The sequence below is a fragment of the Sceloporus undulatus genome, chromosome 4 (assembly GCF_019175285.1).
Source record: "Sceloporus undulatus isolate JIND9_A2432 ecotype Alabama chromosome 4, SceUnd_v1.1, whole genome shotgun sequence".
In the NCBI taxonomy this organism is placed as follows: Eukaryota; Metazoa; Chordata; class Lepidosauria; order Squamata; family Phrynosomatidae; genus Sceloporus; species Sceloporus undulatus.
In genome coordinates, this window is record NC_056525.1 from 146,867,101 (window position 1) to 146,882,980 (window position 15,880).

General features: G+C 38.9%; 1 protein-coding gene across 1 annotated transcript in view; it reads right to left on the minus strand.

The window, feature by feature from the left end:
* Positions 1 to 1,164: 1,164 nt before the first annotated feature.
* Positions 1,165 to 15,880, minus strand: part of DNAH5 (dynein axonemal heavy chain 5) — a 166,712-nt gene continuing 151,996 nt past the window's right edge. Inside the window, exons 75-79 of the mRNA XM_042465764.1 lie at positions 13,812 to 14,027; positions 12,510 to 12,722; positions 9,645 to 9,797; positions 8,643 to 8,874; positions 1,165 to 3,863 (exon numbers count right to left, since the gene is read on the minus strand). Coding sequence (XP_042321698.1) covers positions 3,712 to 3,863; positions 8,643 to 8,874; positions 9,645 to 9,797; positions 12,510 to 12,722; positions 13,812 to 14,027 — 966 coding nt within the window. The 3' untranslated portion in view covers positions 1,165 to 3,711. The remainder of the gene's footprint in view (positions 3,864 to 8,642; positions 8,875 to 9,644; positions 9,798 to 12,509; positions 12,723 to 13,811; positions 14,028 to 15,880) is intronic.

The window sequence follows — 15,880 nt, forward strand, 5'->3', positions numbered from 1 at the left end:
ATAACAGTAGAATATGCTGCCTCAGAGTGGAGTTGAATCCCCTTTCTTTGGAGGTTTTTAAATAGAGGCTGGATGGCCATTTGTTGGGACTGCTTTGATCTGTGGGGTTTATCGCATTCACTTTTTGGTCTGTTCTGGGCATGGTTTGGGGACGTGCGTATATAAAGGAAAACAGATTTTATTGCACACTAAATTGTTGGCAAGCTGTCACCATTCCATCACCCAACCATCACCTATCCCTGAGCTGGGCTCAACCACCTAATTTTTCTCTTTTGGAAAGCTTCTGGCTGAGGAAAATGCAGCTGCTGAGCCCCGTGTGTGGATGAGTGATGGTCAGTTGATGGCATGACAACGGCTTGCCATCAGTTTAACGTGTGATAAAATCCATTTTCCCTCACTCACACGCATACCCACCCTATGCCCACAACACACCATGTGATAAATCCCTCTTTCTTCCATTGGACTGCGTGGCCCTTGGGGTCTCTTCTAACACTTTGATTCTATGACCTTGTCGGCTGGTTCAACCTGAGCCTTCAATTTCATTTTTATATCCCAACCTCTGTATTTAGAGTTTAGTGTTTCAAGGCAAGGAGCAATTGGCAAAAAGCAAATGTGAAAGTGGCTAAAAGCTACATACCTGTCAGGTCTACAAAACATGTAACCATAAAGTATAAAGTACCACCAGATAAGTACCCCATTCTCTCTCTCTCTCTCTCTCTGTCACCATCCCAGGCAAGAAACAAACTGATTCATAAAGGGTGTCAGAGGCCATCATGTATGGCAAGCTGGGTTGTTTTAAGATCACAACCTCTCCTAGCTCAATGTAGGTCAGCTCATCTAGTGCAAGGATTATTGTTGCATTTTTGCAGAATGTGGGTGTTTATATTTTGGACTACAAATCCCAAAATTGCACAGTCAATATGGCCTCTGAACAAGGACATGTTCTTGTTTACCAATACAATCCAAAACCACATCTTACTGGAATAAACTAAATTAATTTATGTTTCTCCTTCAAGTTTATTATTGTATTTTTAATTAAAGAAATCTGTTCTCCACTTTGTAGTTCTAATGTTTTCTGCAAGTGCTTCATTTATCCAAAATGATGTTCCTTTGATGTTGACTGCTATCAATACACCAACTACAACCAGTCATCAAAAGCAGATTTCAGCATTCATTTTTAATAGTGTGAAGAATGATCTTTAGATCAGGTAACAAAAATGCAGTTCAATGTAATTTGTTCAAAGATATCTGTGAAAAGAGGTAGATTGCATACAAAGAATTCATATAAAAAGCAAAATATCTTCCAGCAGTTTGGAAACTTTTTTATTACATCTCCCAGAATCAGCCAGCCAACATTCCCAGTGGTCATACATAATTATGTTTTTCCTTTGAATGTGTAAGTGGCTTTTAAAGAAGTAAATCCACTTATCTACCTGTCACAGCTTTTCTTGGATGTAAAAATATCTAGTAACATCACCATCGTCCATTATAGTGATGAAGGATAGGTCCACCTTAATTTCACTCCCTGTTTAGAGTACAATGCCAAGCCAGACAGGCAAATATTTGGTAGGTCAGGCTATTCCATATGTGGAATCTAATTTACAGTGGGCCCTTGGTATCCACTGAGGTTTGGTTTTAGGAGTCCCTGTGGATACCAAAATCCATGGATGCACCAGTCCCATTAAATACAGTGGAACAGTGAAATGGTGTTCATTATATAAAACAGCAAAAACAATTTTTATCTTTTTGGAATATTTTCAAATTGTGAATGGTTGAATCCATGGATAAAGAATCTGTGGATATGGAGGACCAACTGTACAATGCACTTCGTTAAGTCAATGTCTGTGAAGTTCAGTAATCAATACAGGACATTCACTTTAGAAGTGGTACCTTCTATGCCAAGTAATGCATTCTGGATTAATTAGACACGTTTTGGTGTATTTAATTGCTTTGAAATGTTTATTCTGCTTTAAAGATATAAATTATAAATGAATTTGGCCCAAACTGCTAGTACCAACTGGAATGGACTCACTGAATCAATTGCTAAAAGGTACTTCAACACTTACCTAAATCCCATTGATCCATTGTGTTTATTCTAGTCAGGAATAACAATCGGATTTAGTCTTTTGAGAATGAAGAAATAGCTAAAAAGAATCAAATATTACATAGAAAACTAGATGGTGGTAATTTTTAATACGCATTAAAACTGAGAAGTACAAAAATAATTTCTGTGGGATAGAGAACTCTGGAAGGCTGTGAACTGCTAGTAGCCCTGTGTCTTTCTCAGTTTTATTTCTGGACTGTACAGCTACTTCCACATATTTAAAATCTGTCCCTATGAAGCTCCCTTACTGAGTCAGACCAATGGTCCATCTAGCCAGATTTGTCAACTAACTGGTAGTAGGCATCCAGGTCCCAATCAGAAGTCTTTCTAAGCTTTGCTATCCAAAACTGTTTCTAACTGGAAGTATCATGGACTGAACCTAGGACCTGATGCATGGAAATAGTATACTCTAGCTTCAGAAAAATGAAGGCTAGACTTTAAAAAAAAAGAATTGAGTTAAGAGCTGTATAATATTGATTATTAGTTTAAAGGCAATTAACAATGTACATTATTTAAATGAGTTTTAAATCAAGCAATTGCTGCTTACACATATGCAAATATTTTAAAAATATATATTCAAAACATATTTAAGATTTAGACTCTCTTTTTTACTGAGTTTGAACCAGGCTTCTTTTAAATGAATTCTAGATATCTATCTAGCAGCTTACAACAACTGAGAAATAGGACTTGACATGAAGTGTGACAGAGCAAAATTGGCTGGCATGATCTACATTCTTCTTCAGCTGCCTCCAAACAAGAAATGTTAACTGTATTTGTCAGAAAGGTTTGAAAATCAAAGGAAGGTTGGCAGGACAGGTATAATAAAATGGAAAGAGATGAAAATAAAACAACACAACATGAGATGATAGGGTCCCCCTCCCCTTTTTGGTACCTTGAATAATTCTGGCACAGTGTTCTAGAGCTTTTCATCTGAACATCATTCACCAAAATTATGTTAAGCAGGGTGGATCTAATCAAGAGAATATTTGTACATGCTAAGCTTCTGCTGATTTCAACGGACCTCAGCATACATAGCTCTTTCTGGAGTACAGTCAATGAAATTCAAGTGTTCCAAGGAGGCAGCAGGAAGAGAGGGGGGGAAGCCTGTGTTCTTCAAAAACGTTGCAAGCCAGCCATGAAAAAATGGCCATTATTGTGGGGAGAAAATGGAAGGTGACACTCCATTTTACATCCCCCCCCTTTTTTTTCTTACAGAAATTGCCAAGCTTTTGTCACACTACGAGGTCACAGTGACAAATAATGCCTTCCTGTCAATTCTGAGTCATTTAACTTGATATTCAAAAGCATTATTCAAAAGAGGTGGGGGAGAAATCACCTAGAGATGAATGAAGTTATGTGTTCAAGATGTTTTTATATTGCTGAAATTTTAGATTTTTCTATATTGTTACCTTTTTAAATTTTGAGAAAGTCAAAAACAGAGCGTAGTCCTCAGATTATTTAAACACACACACAAAAAGTTCTGTCATCTAGCTAGTTCCTAGTGATGTGCCCACTCAAGCAAAAAGTACAAAGTGAGAGGGGGCGTCTATTTTAAAAGTCTTGGTGGGAGGTAAAACTTAAAATAACATGCATATGTTCTCTAAACTTTACTTGACATCACAAAGTAGTGCAACTCCACGCAATATCCAGTGTTCAGGAGACTGTGTGGTCCGTAGATCCACTGCAGCAATGTAATTCAGATCGGTCCGAACAGGTTTTTTGTAGATTGGACACAAGTACAGCCGTGTATCTTTTGAAGCTGGGAACATGGGAGAAGAAAATGAAAATCCTCCATTGTTATAAAGCTATGAACAAGGTAAACACCTTCTCAAAGAGCACAAATACAATTATAAAATGATGCTACAGCAGAGAATTACGGCTTCAATTGAAATTCAGATACAGTAAAAAGAACCCTAGACTTAGGTTGTGCAAAAGATCAAATCCTAGCTTAGCCAAAGCCCTACTCAGACATCTGGTATCTACTTTAACTAAATGCACAAGGACAGACTACATTCTAAGTCTGTTGTGATGTGTGGCTCCCATGTCAGTAGGATGGTGAATCAATGCTAGGCTTTTGGCTAGCTTTGAAAAGGCAGTTCAAGCTAGAGCAGATTCACTGTCCCCACTGATAGGGGAACCTCCAGTTACCCCTCTTCGGAGCCCTGCTTCACTTCACTATCACTTTCCTCTTGTGTGAAGAGGAACAGTCTGAAGAGAAGTGTCTTTGCTATGTGTAGAATTTCTCCATGCACCTCTAGGAATGATGGTTTGTTTAATTTCACCCTCCATATTCCCTGAAAAACCTCAGAAACGGAAAGCAAAAGTGAACCCTGCCCTCACTGCAGTTGCTCCCCTTTACCTAGTTATTGTAAGCAGATGGTTTCTGTGCAGGTTCCTGATAAAACAAGTAGAATGAAATTGTGTAGTGCTGACCCAAATGTTTTCCAATATCACATTAAATTACCCCTAATAAATGTGTAGGAAAATTGAAAACTATTGCTCACATAGATTATGAACCACTGAATTTATGACCGCAGAAAACATCAGACTTGTCCTGAACATACATCCTAGGACCAGTTAAGTCACATTTATATTGCACTAAGCAGTATTTAGCATAGCTAATTTCAGGAAGCTTTGCACTTATAATTTTGGCTACAGCAGGGGTCAGCAAGGCCCTTCTAATGTTTTAGGAGTGCAATTCCCATAATCCTTCACCATTAACCACACACAGAGAGATACACACATGCGGTTAACAAACAGAACTTTGAAATACATATCAAGACCAAATTGTTTCAGTTTCCAGCTTCTTCAGTTACCAAAGATACACCCATATACATATACAGAAACACACGTGTGTGTGTGTGTGTGTGTGCATGCGCCCATGCATGTGCATTTATTTATTTTCTGGTTACACCTGAAAATGAACAACCCATTCTCCACCAAGAGGGCCCCACATAAGACCGCAGCAATACCTGCAAAATGAGCAAGTACCTGCAATAACTCCTCACCTACTTGCAGGACAGGTATGACAGACCTTTCCCTTTCTTACCTGTCACAATGGGATTCTCAAGTAAGCAAGCAGCTTCAGCCATAAACCTAACTGAGCCAAAATAAAATGAAAGCAGGATTATGGGCCATGAGATTTTTGCCCTTCACAGCTTTTATATTTCTTTCATGGGGGATTTTGCTTCTTAAATAAAACTGACTGTTTTCCAGAAACAGCACAAGCAGAACTCTACAAAGCAGAACAAGCCGGGCTTTGGGCATCTGTCTCTCTAGCCCACAATCCAATTTGACAGCTACTTCCCTCCCTCACGGACCCCAGAGGTCCTTCTTTTCACTTCTAAAGTTGCTCTTTCAATCTTTTGACTTGTTTACTCAAGCAAATCCAAACTCTACACATTTAGCTGTCAACACAAGCACCAGCGCACCCAGTTACAATTTGCAGCCTCCCCAGCACTTGCCAAAAACTTTGCATTCCTCCAACAGCAAAAAGTTAGTTTGAAGCTACCTGACATTTCTTTCTTTTTTAAAGGAGACCTTGAAATATACTTATGGGAGTGAAACAAGTAGATCTTCCTTTTTACCTGTTGTTGATTTATCTTTGGAACATTAAAAAGCTTATTTATCATCACTTCTTGTTTCTAAATCTCATTATGGCTTCTACAGAAGGCCTCAGCTAGAAGAAACTGATGTACAGTCAGTCCTCTGTAACCATGGATTCCTCACCCATAGATTCAATCAACTACAGTTTGAAAATATTAACACACAAAGAAATTCCAAAAAGCAAACCTTGATTTTGCTGTTCTATATACAAGGTGCCATTTCGCTATGCCATTGTATATAATGTGACTTGAACATCCATAGATTTTGGTACCCAGCTCTGAGAGAGAAGGCTAAATATCTCACAAAACTACAAATTCCAGACTTCCATAGAACTGAGCCATGACTATTAAAGTGGTGTCAAGTGACATTCATTCTGCAGTGTAGATGCAACCCAGAAGGAAGAAGAGGTTTTATCTTGTTTTCCTTCCATGGAATATGCTGGGAAGGAAGGTATAAGAAGATGCCACTTCTTGCATGTCCAATTTATTTAGCGTATGTGTTTATTGCTGCTCAACTCACCAGGCTCCCAAGGTGATGTACAATGAATCAAAACATTTAAAACATGAAATGCTTGACTAAAAACAATTAAAAACAAACTAGAACACTTCTTTTAAAAATATTTCTAGAACTGGAAACAATTATATACAGTTAAAAATAGCCAGAACAGCCTATGTATGTATGTATAATAAATAGCTTCCCTTCTCAGCACATCAGGTTCTGCTATGAAATAGGGCATACGGGGACAGCCATCCTCATACATCCTCTGTTTCCCAGCAGAACTGAGTTTCTACCAGCCTCCCAAACAGCTATGAACCTGATAGGCAAGCGTAATTCTCTGTGCATGCCTTGTGTCAAGGATAGTGGTAATTCAATGATGTCTGTAGCACTTGTGAGAAGGCACATATGACCCACCCCTGGTTTAAAGGATGGTATAAGAATGACCTCTTCTCTGCTTTGCAAACCAAAATGACCATCTTGCTATTTTTTTCTAATCCCAATAAACTGAAATTCTCCTTCCCTCCTGGCAGTATGAAACAGAGGACCAAACTACTGCTGTGTATATGAGAGAAAGTACACCCAGTGGGCAGTTTGGCCATATGCATGTGCTCCATTTCTATACACAGAGTGGAATTTTTATTCTATATTACTGATTATAAGCACAGAAGCAGACGATAGTAATTATTAGAATTTATCCATCAGGAATAAAAGATGTGTGTCTTGTGGAATCGTTTGCAATAGGATCAGAGGCAAAAACCTCAACAAACTAAAAATGCTCCTGAAGAACCCTGAAGTTTGTAAGGCTCAGTAAAAACATATTTCTTTACACCTGGGAGGCTTCCTCTCTAATTCCCCCCTGTATTTTGTGCCTTCTAGGGATGAAAAGAATACTCAAAACTATTCCCCTAAAGTAGTAAAAAAAAGGTTTCTCTAGCACTAGGAAATCCTGATGGGGAACATTCTAGATTGGCAAGAGTCTTCACAGTTCAGAACTTATTCTGCACAGAAAATGTTGCTTTTTTTATTAGAATTTATCCATCAGGAATTCTGATGGATATAATAATATTTCTTTGTAAGACAGCTGGTTCCTGTGCTGAAATTGTTTCTGTACAAGAAACCTCGCTCAGAAACTTCCATTTTCTGTGCAAAAAAAATTAAAAAATACCACATGTTTCATTTTTGAACTCCAAGCACTCTTTGAACATTGTTCAGTTTTCAACAATTTTCTCAGATCAAGGAATTCATTCTCACTTGTGAAAACAAAATCTGCCAAGATTTAATCCTGAGCACTTTTCCATCTTTTATTCTTGTTACTGTGCACATGCCTTCCTACTAAAGAAAACATATGTTCAAGGTAGGAGCACTGTAAGATACTGGCAGGAATGGTTAATCCCGAGTATTGTCTTACAGGACCTTTCTACCAAAAGGAAATCAGAGTTACTCATAGTCAGAGAATTCTTCAAGAAGCCATTCTGCTTAGCCACAATAAGCACTGCTTGTCTGGTGACCTTGGTTGTCTGGTGATCTTGACCAGTCATTCCAGATCAAACCTGACTTGCTTATTGTTAATTTGCTCACTCTTTTCTAACCTTTCTTAGCATTTTCAGAAATGCTTTGGGGCCATGACCATAAAGCATGCATGCTACCACAAATGCTGACAGGAATAGGTTGGTAGATATACTTCATACACAACTGGTTGATACCATGTACAGTAAGGAACATCTTACTATAACCACTGTTGAGTAGATGTCCAACACAGGAAAGGCATTAATCCATATAATCTGCCCCGCGCTCTCAGATCGGCCGGGAAGCAACTCTTGAGAGTTCCAGACTCGAAATATGCCACAACAACGCAGAGGGCCTTTTCTATCTCGGCTCCTAAGCTCTGGAACTCGCTTCCTGGTGAGCTCCGCTCGGCCACCTCTCTTGCCCAGTTTAAGAAGGAGTTAAAAACTTACCTGTTTCATCAGGCTTTTCCTTAGCTGTTCCTCGGTGTAGCCCTCCCTCTCCCTCACTGTTACTGTTTTTGTCAAAGTATTATGAGCTAGCTAGATATTGTTAATATGTATTTGCTATGTCAATTTTTAATTGTAAATTTTTCCTGTTTTTATTGTGTTTTATCTTGTATTGTATGCCGTATGCTGTATTGACATGCTTATGTAACCCACCTTGATCACTGGAAAGGCAGGCTATAAATAAATATTTTATTTATTTTATTTATTTATTATTTATTATTTCAGTGGTTCGCATACAGAAGTGGCAGCATCTAACCACAGAGGCTGACAACAGCAGCCACATGATTGGTAACACCATCATATCCCCAAACATAACTGTCATGAATATCTCAGCAAACACCATTACAGAAACTGCAGAAGCATAGAGAAAGTCTCTGTATCCACAACTACATTATAATCATGATCTGCTCTATACTTACTGTTGTTTTCTGCGTATATTTTTATCACAGGCATTGGTTCAAAAAGCACCTTGGGCTTTGATTCTATGAGTTTCATGTTTCTTTTATCCCAGCCAGCTCCTTCCAGGTAGAGGCCATATACATAGACACCTTCAGAAGGTGGACTTGTGATGTCATCCTTCATCCACTTGGTCACCTCGTTGCACAGAACGACACTGTCAAGTGCCCATCCCTTGTTTGCCCGAGTAATCTCCTGTTTAAAGTAATATAATAGCTAAAGTTTGTCAACTTGGATTTCAACTGGCAAAAAACTAGTCAACACATTACTTCCCTAATTTAATTGTTTCTGTGAGGAGAACAATTGTCACGTGTTGTTCTTGATTTCCTGTTAGCATCTGCCTTCTCTCACTAGATTTGGGGACTCAAGTAAGTCTACCTCAAAAAAGAAGCAAGGATACTATGCAAACAAGGGGATTGAATAAACATCTCAGATCAGGATCAAAAGATAAGGGTGGAAGCATTTCAGTGGATAAAGCTGCAGAGCTCAGTAGAGCCAACAGTTTCTGTAGGTAGTCTAAGGCTTCTGCTCAAATAATAGCTCATTAAAAAGCTTCTCCCTGTGAAGGTCAAAAGGGAGAAGAAGCTTGAATTTATAGTAATTCCCTGGACAATAGTTAATTATTCCAGGAATCTTCAAAAAGTAAGCTTCATGCTGCAAAACTCTGGATAACAAGAGTCTGAAATCCCTGAATAAAATTAACTGTTTTAAATAAACAAAATTAACAAGACCCACTCTCTCCTAATCCACTACTAGAGCAAAGGAAGGATCAAGACAGAAATATTACATCCTAAGTTACAAAGAAAAGAAAGGTATCATTACTGTGAAAGACAAATTAAGACTTGAGTTACACACAACTTGAACTGTGTCAAGAAGGCAAGAGCAACTCAAAATTGTTTATATATCAGTAGACGTTATCTCCTCTACTATCTGCATAGCAATTTTTTTTAAAGCTAAATTTTAACCTGTCTCATTGCAGTTAAAAATCCTTGAGGATTGAAAAATCCTGTCATCCAAAAGCAGTTTGGTCGCCCTTCAAAGATCCAAAAGTGAAATTGTCGGTTCCTTTCAAGAAGCTCAGTAAACCAGAATCCAAGGGTACTAGAAGCCCAAGAGGCCTAGAAACATTAAAGAAAATATTCTTAATAATATAAATGATTCAACTTTGCATATATGTCGCAATACCTCAAAATGTTATACATGAAAACCCAGTTCTCAGAACCAAAACAGGTATGATTTGAAATGCGTAGCTAGTGCATCTACATCCCCCTGACAATTTTCTCTAGACCAGGGATGGGTCCCCTAAGAAACCTTCAAGAACCACATACACCCCACCCCATCAAAATCAATTTTTGCCCCTAAATGCCCTGTGGGGGTAGGGCATTTGTACCACAATTTTTGCTCTCTCAGAGACTTTTTTTACAACAGGGAATGACCTGGTGTCACCTCCTATTCCCTTCCTATTTTAAAAATGGCTTCAAATGGTCCAGGGTTGCAAATCTCTATGCATGGGAGGGGGCAGGCAACCCTCCCTGGGGGCCAGAAAAATGTCTGTGGGGTGAAATAGATGGGCAAAATAAAGCAGTTTCTAGTCACTTTGAAGTCAGGGTATTTTAGACAATGCATGCTGTAACGATTCCCCACCACCACACAATCCTGTCTTCTTTGACCCAACACCACTGTGGGTTTTTAAAGGGCAGTAGCGTGGATGGATTTCCAAACACAGGCCAAGTGGATAGTTGAACAAGAATAAAAGTTTATTTTACAACAGAATAGGCAAAGATAACTTTGACATTAAGATGTTATTATGTCTTCCATGGTTACATATATACAGGTCTGGTTTTATCTCTCTAATAATAACTCCACCTCACAGGCTATACTATAACTCAAGAAATTATGTAACCCAAACCCCTCTTTTAGAGTCTGGCTACCCTGAGTCTCTCTTCTCTAGACTCTACAAAAGTAATACTGTCCCTCTCTGAACAAAGCAGTTCTTTAAGTAACTATTCCCTCAGGAACTATTGGACCCCAGTCGTCTTTTGAACTCTACGGTTCCTTCACTCTCTAATCCTAACTATCTCCCCAACTCCACTCCAGCCTTATCCCTCAGGGTTCCAAACCCTAACTGACTCAATCTAACTGCCAAGCGCAATCTTCAAACTCCTCAGCCAGCACCTGATTGGCTTAGGGTATCTGGCTTCTGATTGGCTGGTTTGTAAGTCAGTTTGTCAGACATGCCTCGAAACCAGCTGGAAACCAGATTGAAACCATGCTCCAATGCTTAAAAAATGGACCAAAAACAAGCCAAACTAGTCTGACTCAAGGTGGAAAATTTGTATCTTCAGTGCTGCATATAATGCAAGTGCAGGGCTGAGCAAAGCAAAGAAATGAATGTGTGACAACTCCAATGGATATAATTACAAAATACACAAACCAGACAGTCCAACAGAGGGGCATAGGGTGAAGATGAATGAAGGGGGCATATATGGGGGACCTCCATGATTGTGCTTTGTCAATGTATCACTCCCACATGGATACACCAATGGCCTCTACCAGTGGAGCATCGCACATACGACTGAATGGGCTGACCATGCAATAGGATAGCATCTGGGAGGATGTGGGAGATACTTGGAAGTTGCAGATGACGGGTTTGTGTGATCATGCACATATATAGTGGGGAGGGAACAAAAAAATTACACAGCTTGATGTCACACTATATGGTCAGCCCATGCATATTTAGCCCACCTTGGAGCAGGCCATGTGGACAACAGGATTTCAACCCACTTTTGGGGGAAAGCAGTCTCAAGTCTCTTCTTCTTGCCCATTCGTTCTGGCCCAAAGAGGGACCAAATGTGCTCCATAGGCTGTACTTTGCCCACACCTGCTCTAGAGTAATAATTTTAAGCCCTCCCTTTGGCCTGAAGCAAGACTAGGTCTACCATTCAAGAAATCATTATTTTGTATCCTAAACTGTAGGTGTGATGAACAAGTGTGGGTCAGGACCACAGGGGCTGAAGGTTAAGGCCTATTCTTGGGTTCTGGTCTGGATCAAGGCCCTGAAATTACTCCAGAACAGAGTGGAGAAGTGTGTTCCATGGATCACATATAGCCCTGGACTCTTTTTGTGGCCTTCAAGGATTGCCTGGATACACCCACTTCCAGACTGAGCACAGAAAAAGAGAAAATAGATGCAGGTGCCTGCCATACATTTGAAGCAATGCCTAATTTATTACTAAGGTAGTAAAGTTGTGTTTTGATCATACAACTTCTGACTGCAGATAAGAGCTCACATCAAGAATGCTCCTTCACGGAGAAAACAAGCTATCTGAACAAGAACTAGGCTAGAAATCTTATCCTTGTATATAGGAACATAAACCCCTGGGAGCATCCTCCACTCTTCTGAAGCACTTGTCTACATGTTGGATTTCAGTGACAATTAGGCCAAAGTTACAGGAAAACATTACTAGTCAATCAGGCTATTTATAGAAGTCCCATTTGTCTTAATTCTCAGTAGATTCTATACATATTGAATTGGTCAGGAATTGTGTGGAGAAGCAGCAACAAATTTCATCTTCCCATGTGGTCTAGGAATGTCAAATATTATCAGAGTGCCATGAAATGAAGCAGTGACATTCAGATAGTGGAAAACAATTTGTTTTCAGTTATAAAGGATCACTTTCAGAGGAGTGTATGCATATCTGATATTTTGAAACATGTGACAACTATCAGTTATTTTAAGACATACAGATGCTGGATACACTGGCACTACTATTAAACTGGCATTACTATTCTCTCTCCCACCCCCATCCAATGAAATAAACAATACTAGCCTTCTTCCAGCGCTCAGGAATTCTTGCATCATACATACAATCCAAAGCATCTCTCAGGTTCTCACTCATAATGATAGTTCCATCAATGGCAAGTTTTAGATCTGTCAAAGTGTTTCGAACCAGAGCAATAATCCTCTGCATTCTATCGATTTCCTGTCGCAAGAAGATGTTCATAGGCTGGAATGGCCCCATCTGCTGAAGCCTCTCCTTTACCTGACATGCAAAGGAAAAATGTATGAATATAAGGAACTGCAAATTGCCAGGCCCTGTAAGATGCTAGGCTACTTACATGTGGAAAGAAGAAGAGAGGATATTGTTGTTCAAACAAAAAGACAGGCAGAGCTGAATTATGAATTTTTGTTTCAGAAAACTAAAGCTGCTGTCACATAGAATCGTAGAGTTGGAAGGACTTGGGTATTATCACACCCAAAATACCGCCAATGCAGCCACCTGGCTGAATCTCTGCTAACTTCTGGCTATTAGCTGAGATTTAGCCAAGTGGCAGCATAGGCAGCATTTTGCGTGTGATAATACCCAACTTTATCCCAAAATAGACTTCAATGCGGCAGGAGTAAGTTGGGTTTTTAACCCATGCAATAAATTCCTATATGTGTGAAATCTTGATTTTTTAATTCATTTGGAGACTACTCCCCCCCCCCTCAGCATTTACTCTATGATAATTTAAATACCTTATTTATTTACCTTTTCTTAAACATTTTAGTTAATTATTTAAAAAAATAAATAATAGTCTGACAAATACTCACATTATTTGGATTTAAGTGCATATGAATTTTTAAAATTCTTGGCTGGTTGAATCACATTTTCATCTCCATTTTTAATCTGATCTATTTGCTGTTACTATTCATTCTGTAGTATTTGTATTATGTGTATATCAAGGTGTAAAGAGCAGAGAATTGCCTTGAAAACCTCCAACGTGAGCGATTCACCACTTAAACAGATTGTTTCAGCTGGGCAAGTTTAAAACAAATCAAAAGCAACCAATTCCATCTGTTGCAGACCACAGAAACTTACCTCAAATGATACACACCCTGCCACAGACATTGAAAAATACTTGTTTCCCAAAACTGGAATTGAACTTTCTTCTACTTTGTTTTTATTGTTTGTGGCATCCAAGAATCAATGGGACATCCAGAAGTGTTGATTTACCACATTTTCGTAGAATCAATGTACCTGCTCTGTTTAGGACTAACAGCTGGATTCCGTGATCTTTGTTTCAGCTAGGCAAGTATAAAGCAAATCAAATGCAACCAATTTCTTCTGTTGCAGACCACAGAAACTTACCTCAAAAGGTACATAGTCTGCAGGAAGCTTCTCCAGCATGTCATCAGCCAGCCTAGCAACCACAGCCTCTCTGGTCTCGCCTCCTCCACTGGAACTGTCCTTTGGCTGAATGCTAAGAATGGTGTCCAGCACATCTTTTGCAAGCTTGCTCTGGTAGGTAATGTCTGCATTAGGATGCAGCCCAAATACTTCTGGAGTATCATAAGCAGGGAGGCCCTATACAAGTGAACATGAAGATACAACATAACACATTAAAATAAAATCTTTCCGAGCGCTGATGGTTAATATTACTGAAAATAGACTGCCCATGTTTTTTTCAAAGATGCAAGAAAATCACCCTGTAATATAAAAAGCATTTATACCAACAAAATCTCTGAATTTTCATGTGTTATTGATTTTAGAAAAGAGTTCAGAAAATAGTGTATGAAAGCACAAAAGAATAATCCATATCAGTGAGGTAATACAAAGATTATGTTACTAGAGGTATACCTCAGGTAATGAAGTAGATGTGTTCCCGGGCATTACTTCTTTAGCAGAAAATTTGGTATCAGAGACAGAAATAACATGGAAAGAATAGGAATAGGGTCTTGCGCCACGAAAATGAAGATCAGTTCAAAGTGTTTCAGCAGTTTTTAAAATCTAAGATTAACATTTGCACATATGGAATGAAATAGCCCGGCCAGTTAACCCTTGTTGGTGTAATATGTCTTTAAACAACAGAAAAATATTTTGGTTGACTGTTGACAATTGAAATGTTTGGTTGGCTGAGAGTTATAGTTGAAGCAGCAGTGTCTTTGATTGCTGTGTGTGTGTGTGTGTGTGTGTGTGTGTGTGTGTGTACTAAGTTTGGAGCTGTGAAACAGACTATATAAAGTGGAGCTTTGTTAAATGCTGGGGCTTGTTTCCAAGATCCCCCGTGGATAACAAAATCAATATATATGCTCAAGTCCCATTAAATATAATGACATAGCAAAATGGTGTCCCTTACAGAAAAATGGAAAATCAAGGTTTGATATTTAAAATTTATACTTTTTGTAAACATTTTCAAACCGTGGATGCTTGAACCCATGTAGAAAAAATCTGTGTATAAGAAGGGCTGACTGTATTTTACTTCAGATGCTACTGGACCTCCAGTCATTTGAAGACTTCTGCCAGACAATAAAGAGTTAAGCTGGGAGGGAGGTACATTCAAAAGAGTAATTACATCATAACCGACGGAAGGCCCACTTGGCCAATCATTGAGCAGGAGCAAGAGTTTCTTCCGGAAGCTTCCAACAGAGGGATCTAAAAGGCCTCTGAGATCAGTTGGAGGAGCTTTTGCAGTGGGGAGTCTGAAGTGAGAGTATCCCACTGGATGTGGGTCTTGCCTGTTGGGAAGAACTGCACTGTTGAGCCTGCATCAACAAAGCTTACTTCAGGAAGGTAGTTTGTGTTAGATCAAGGCCAGTAATTACATCTCACAACCACCTAGGCTTGAGGATTCCACCTCTGTATCAGTACTTAGGAAGGCATCAGTTAGAATGGTTAGACCTTATTAATTTTGTTTCTGTTGGCTTGCTTGAAATGAATATCTGATAACTATATGTATTGTACCTGCAAGGTCAAAAGACCTTGTATGATTTATATTATTTTTGTTAATAGAACACATATTTTCTTTAAAAGTATCTACTATTCCTACACTTCTTTACATGTGCCTTAGTTTGGTTATCACTTGCTTAGTTCAGAAAGAGAAGGAACTAGAAATCCTTAACAAGTCCCAGTGTGTGTTAAGGAAAGGTTATTATAAATTCACTGGGTGGAGGCAGTGTGATTTGAAGTTCTCCAAGAGTCTCATTCAACTTCGCAGGGAGTGTCAACCGAGAACAGGAGATTCGGGGGGAAATAAAGGATCTGCTGGGACTATGTGTGAAGACAGGGCCACTGTTTTGGTTGTTTAGATATATATATATATATATATATATATATATATATATATATATATATACTGAAGATAAAAGCCTTTAGGAAATTTGGATGAATTAACTGTCTGTGATTATTTCTTTTAAATGTGAAAAGTGATCAGTGCACTG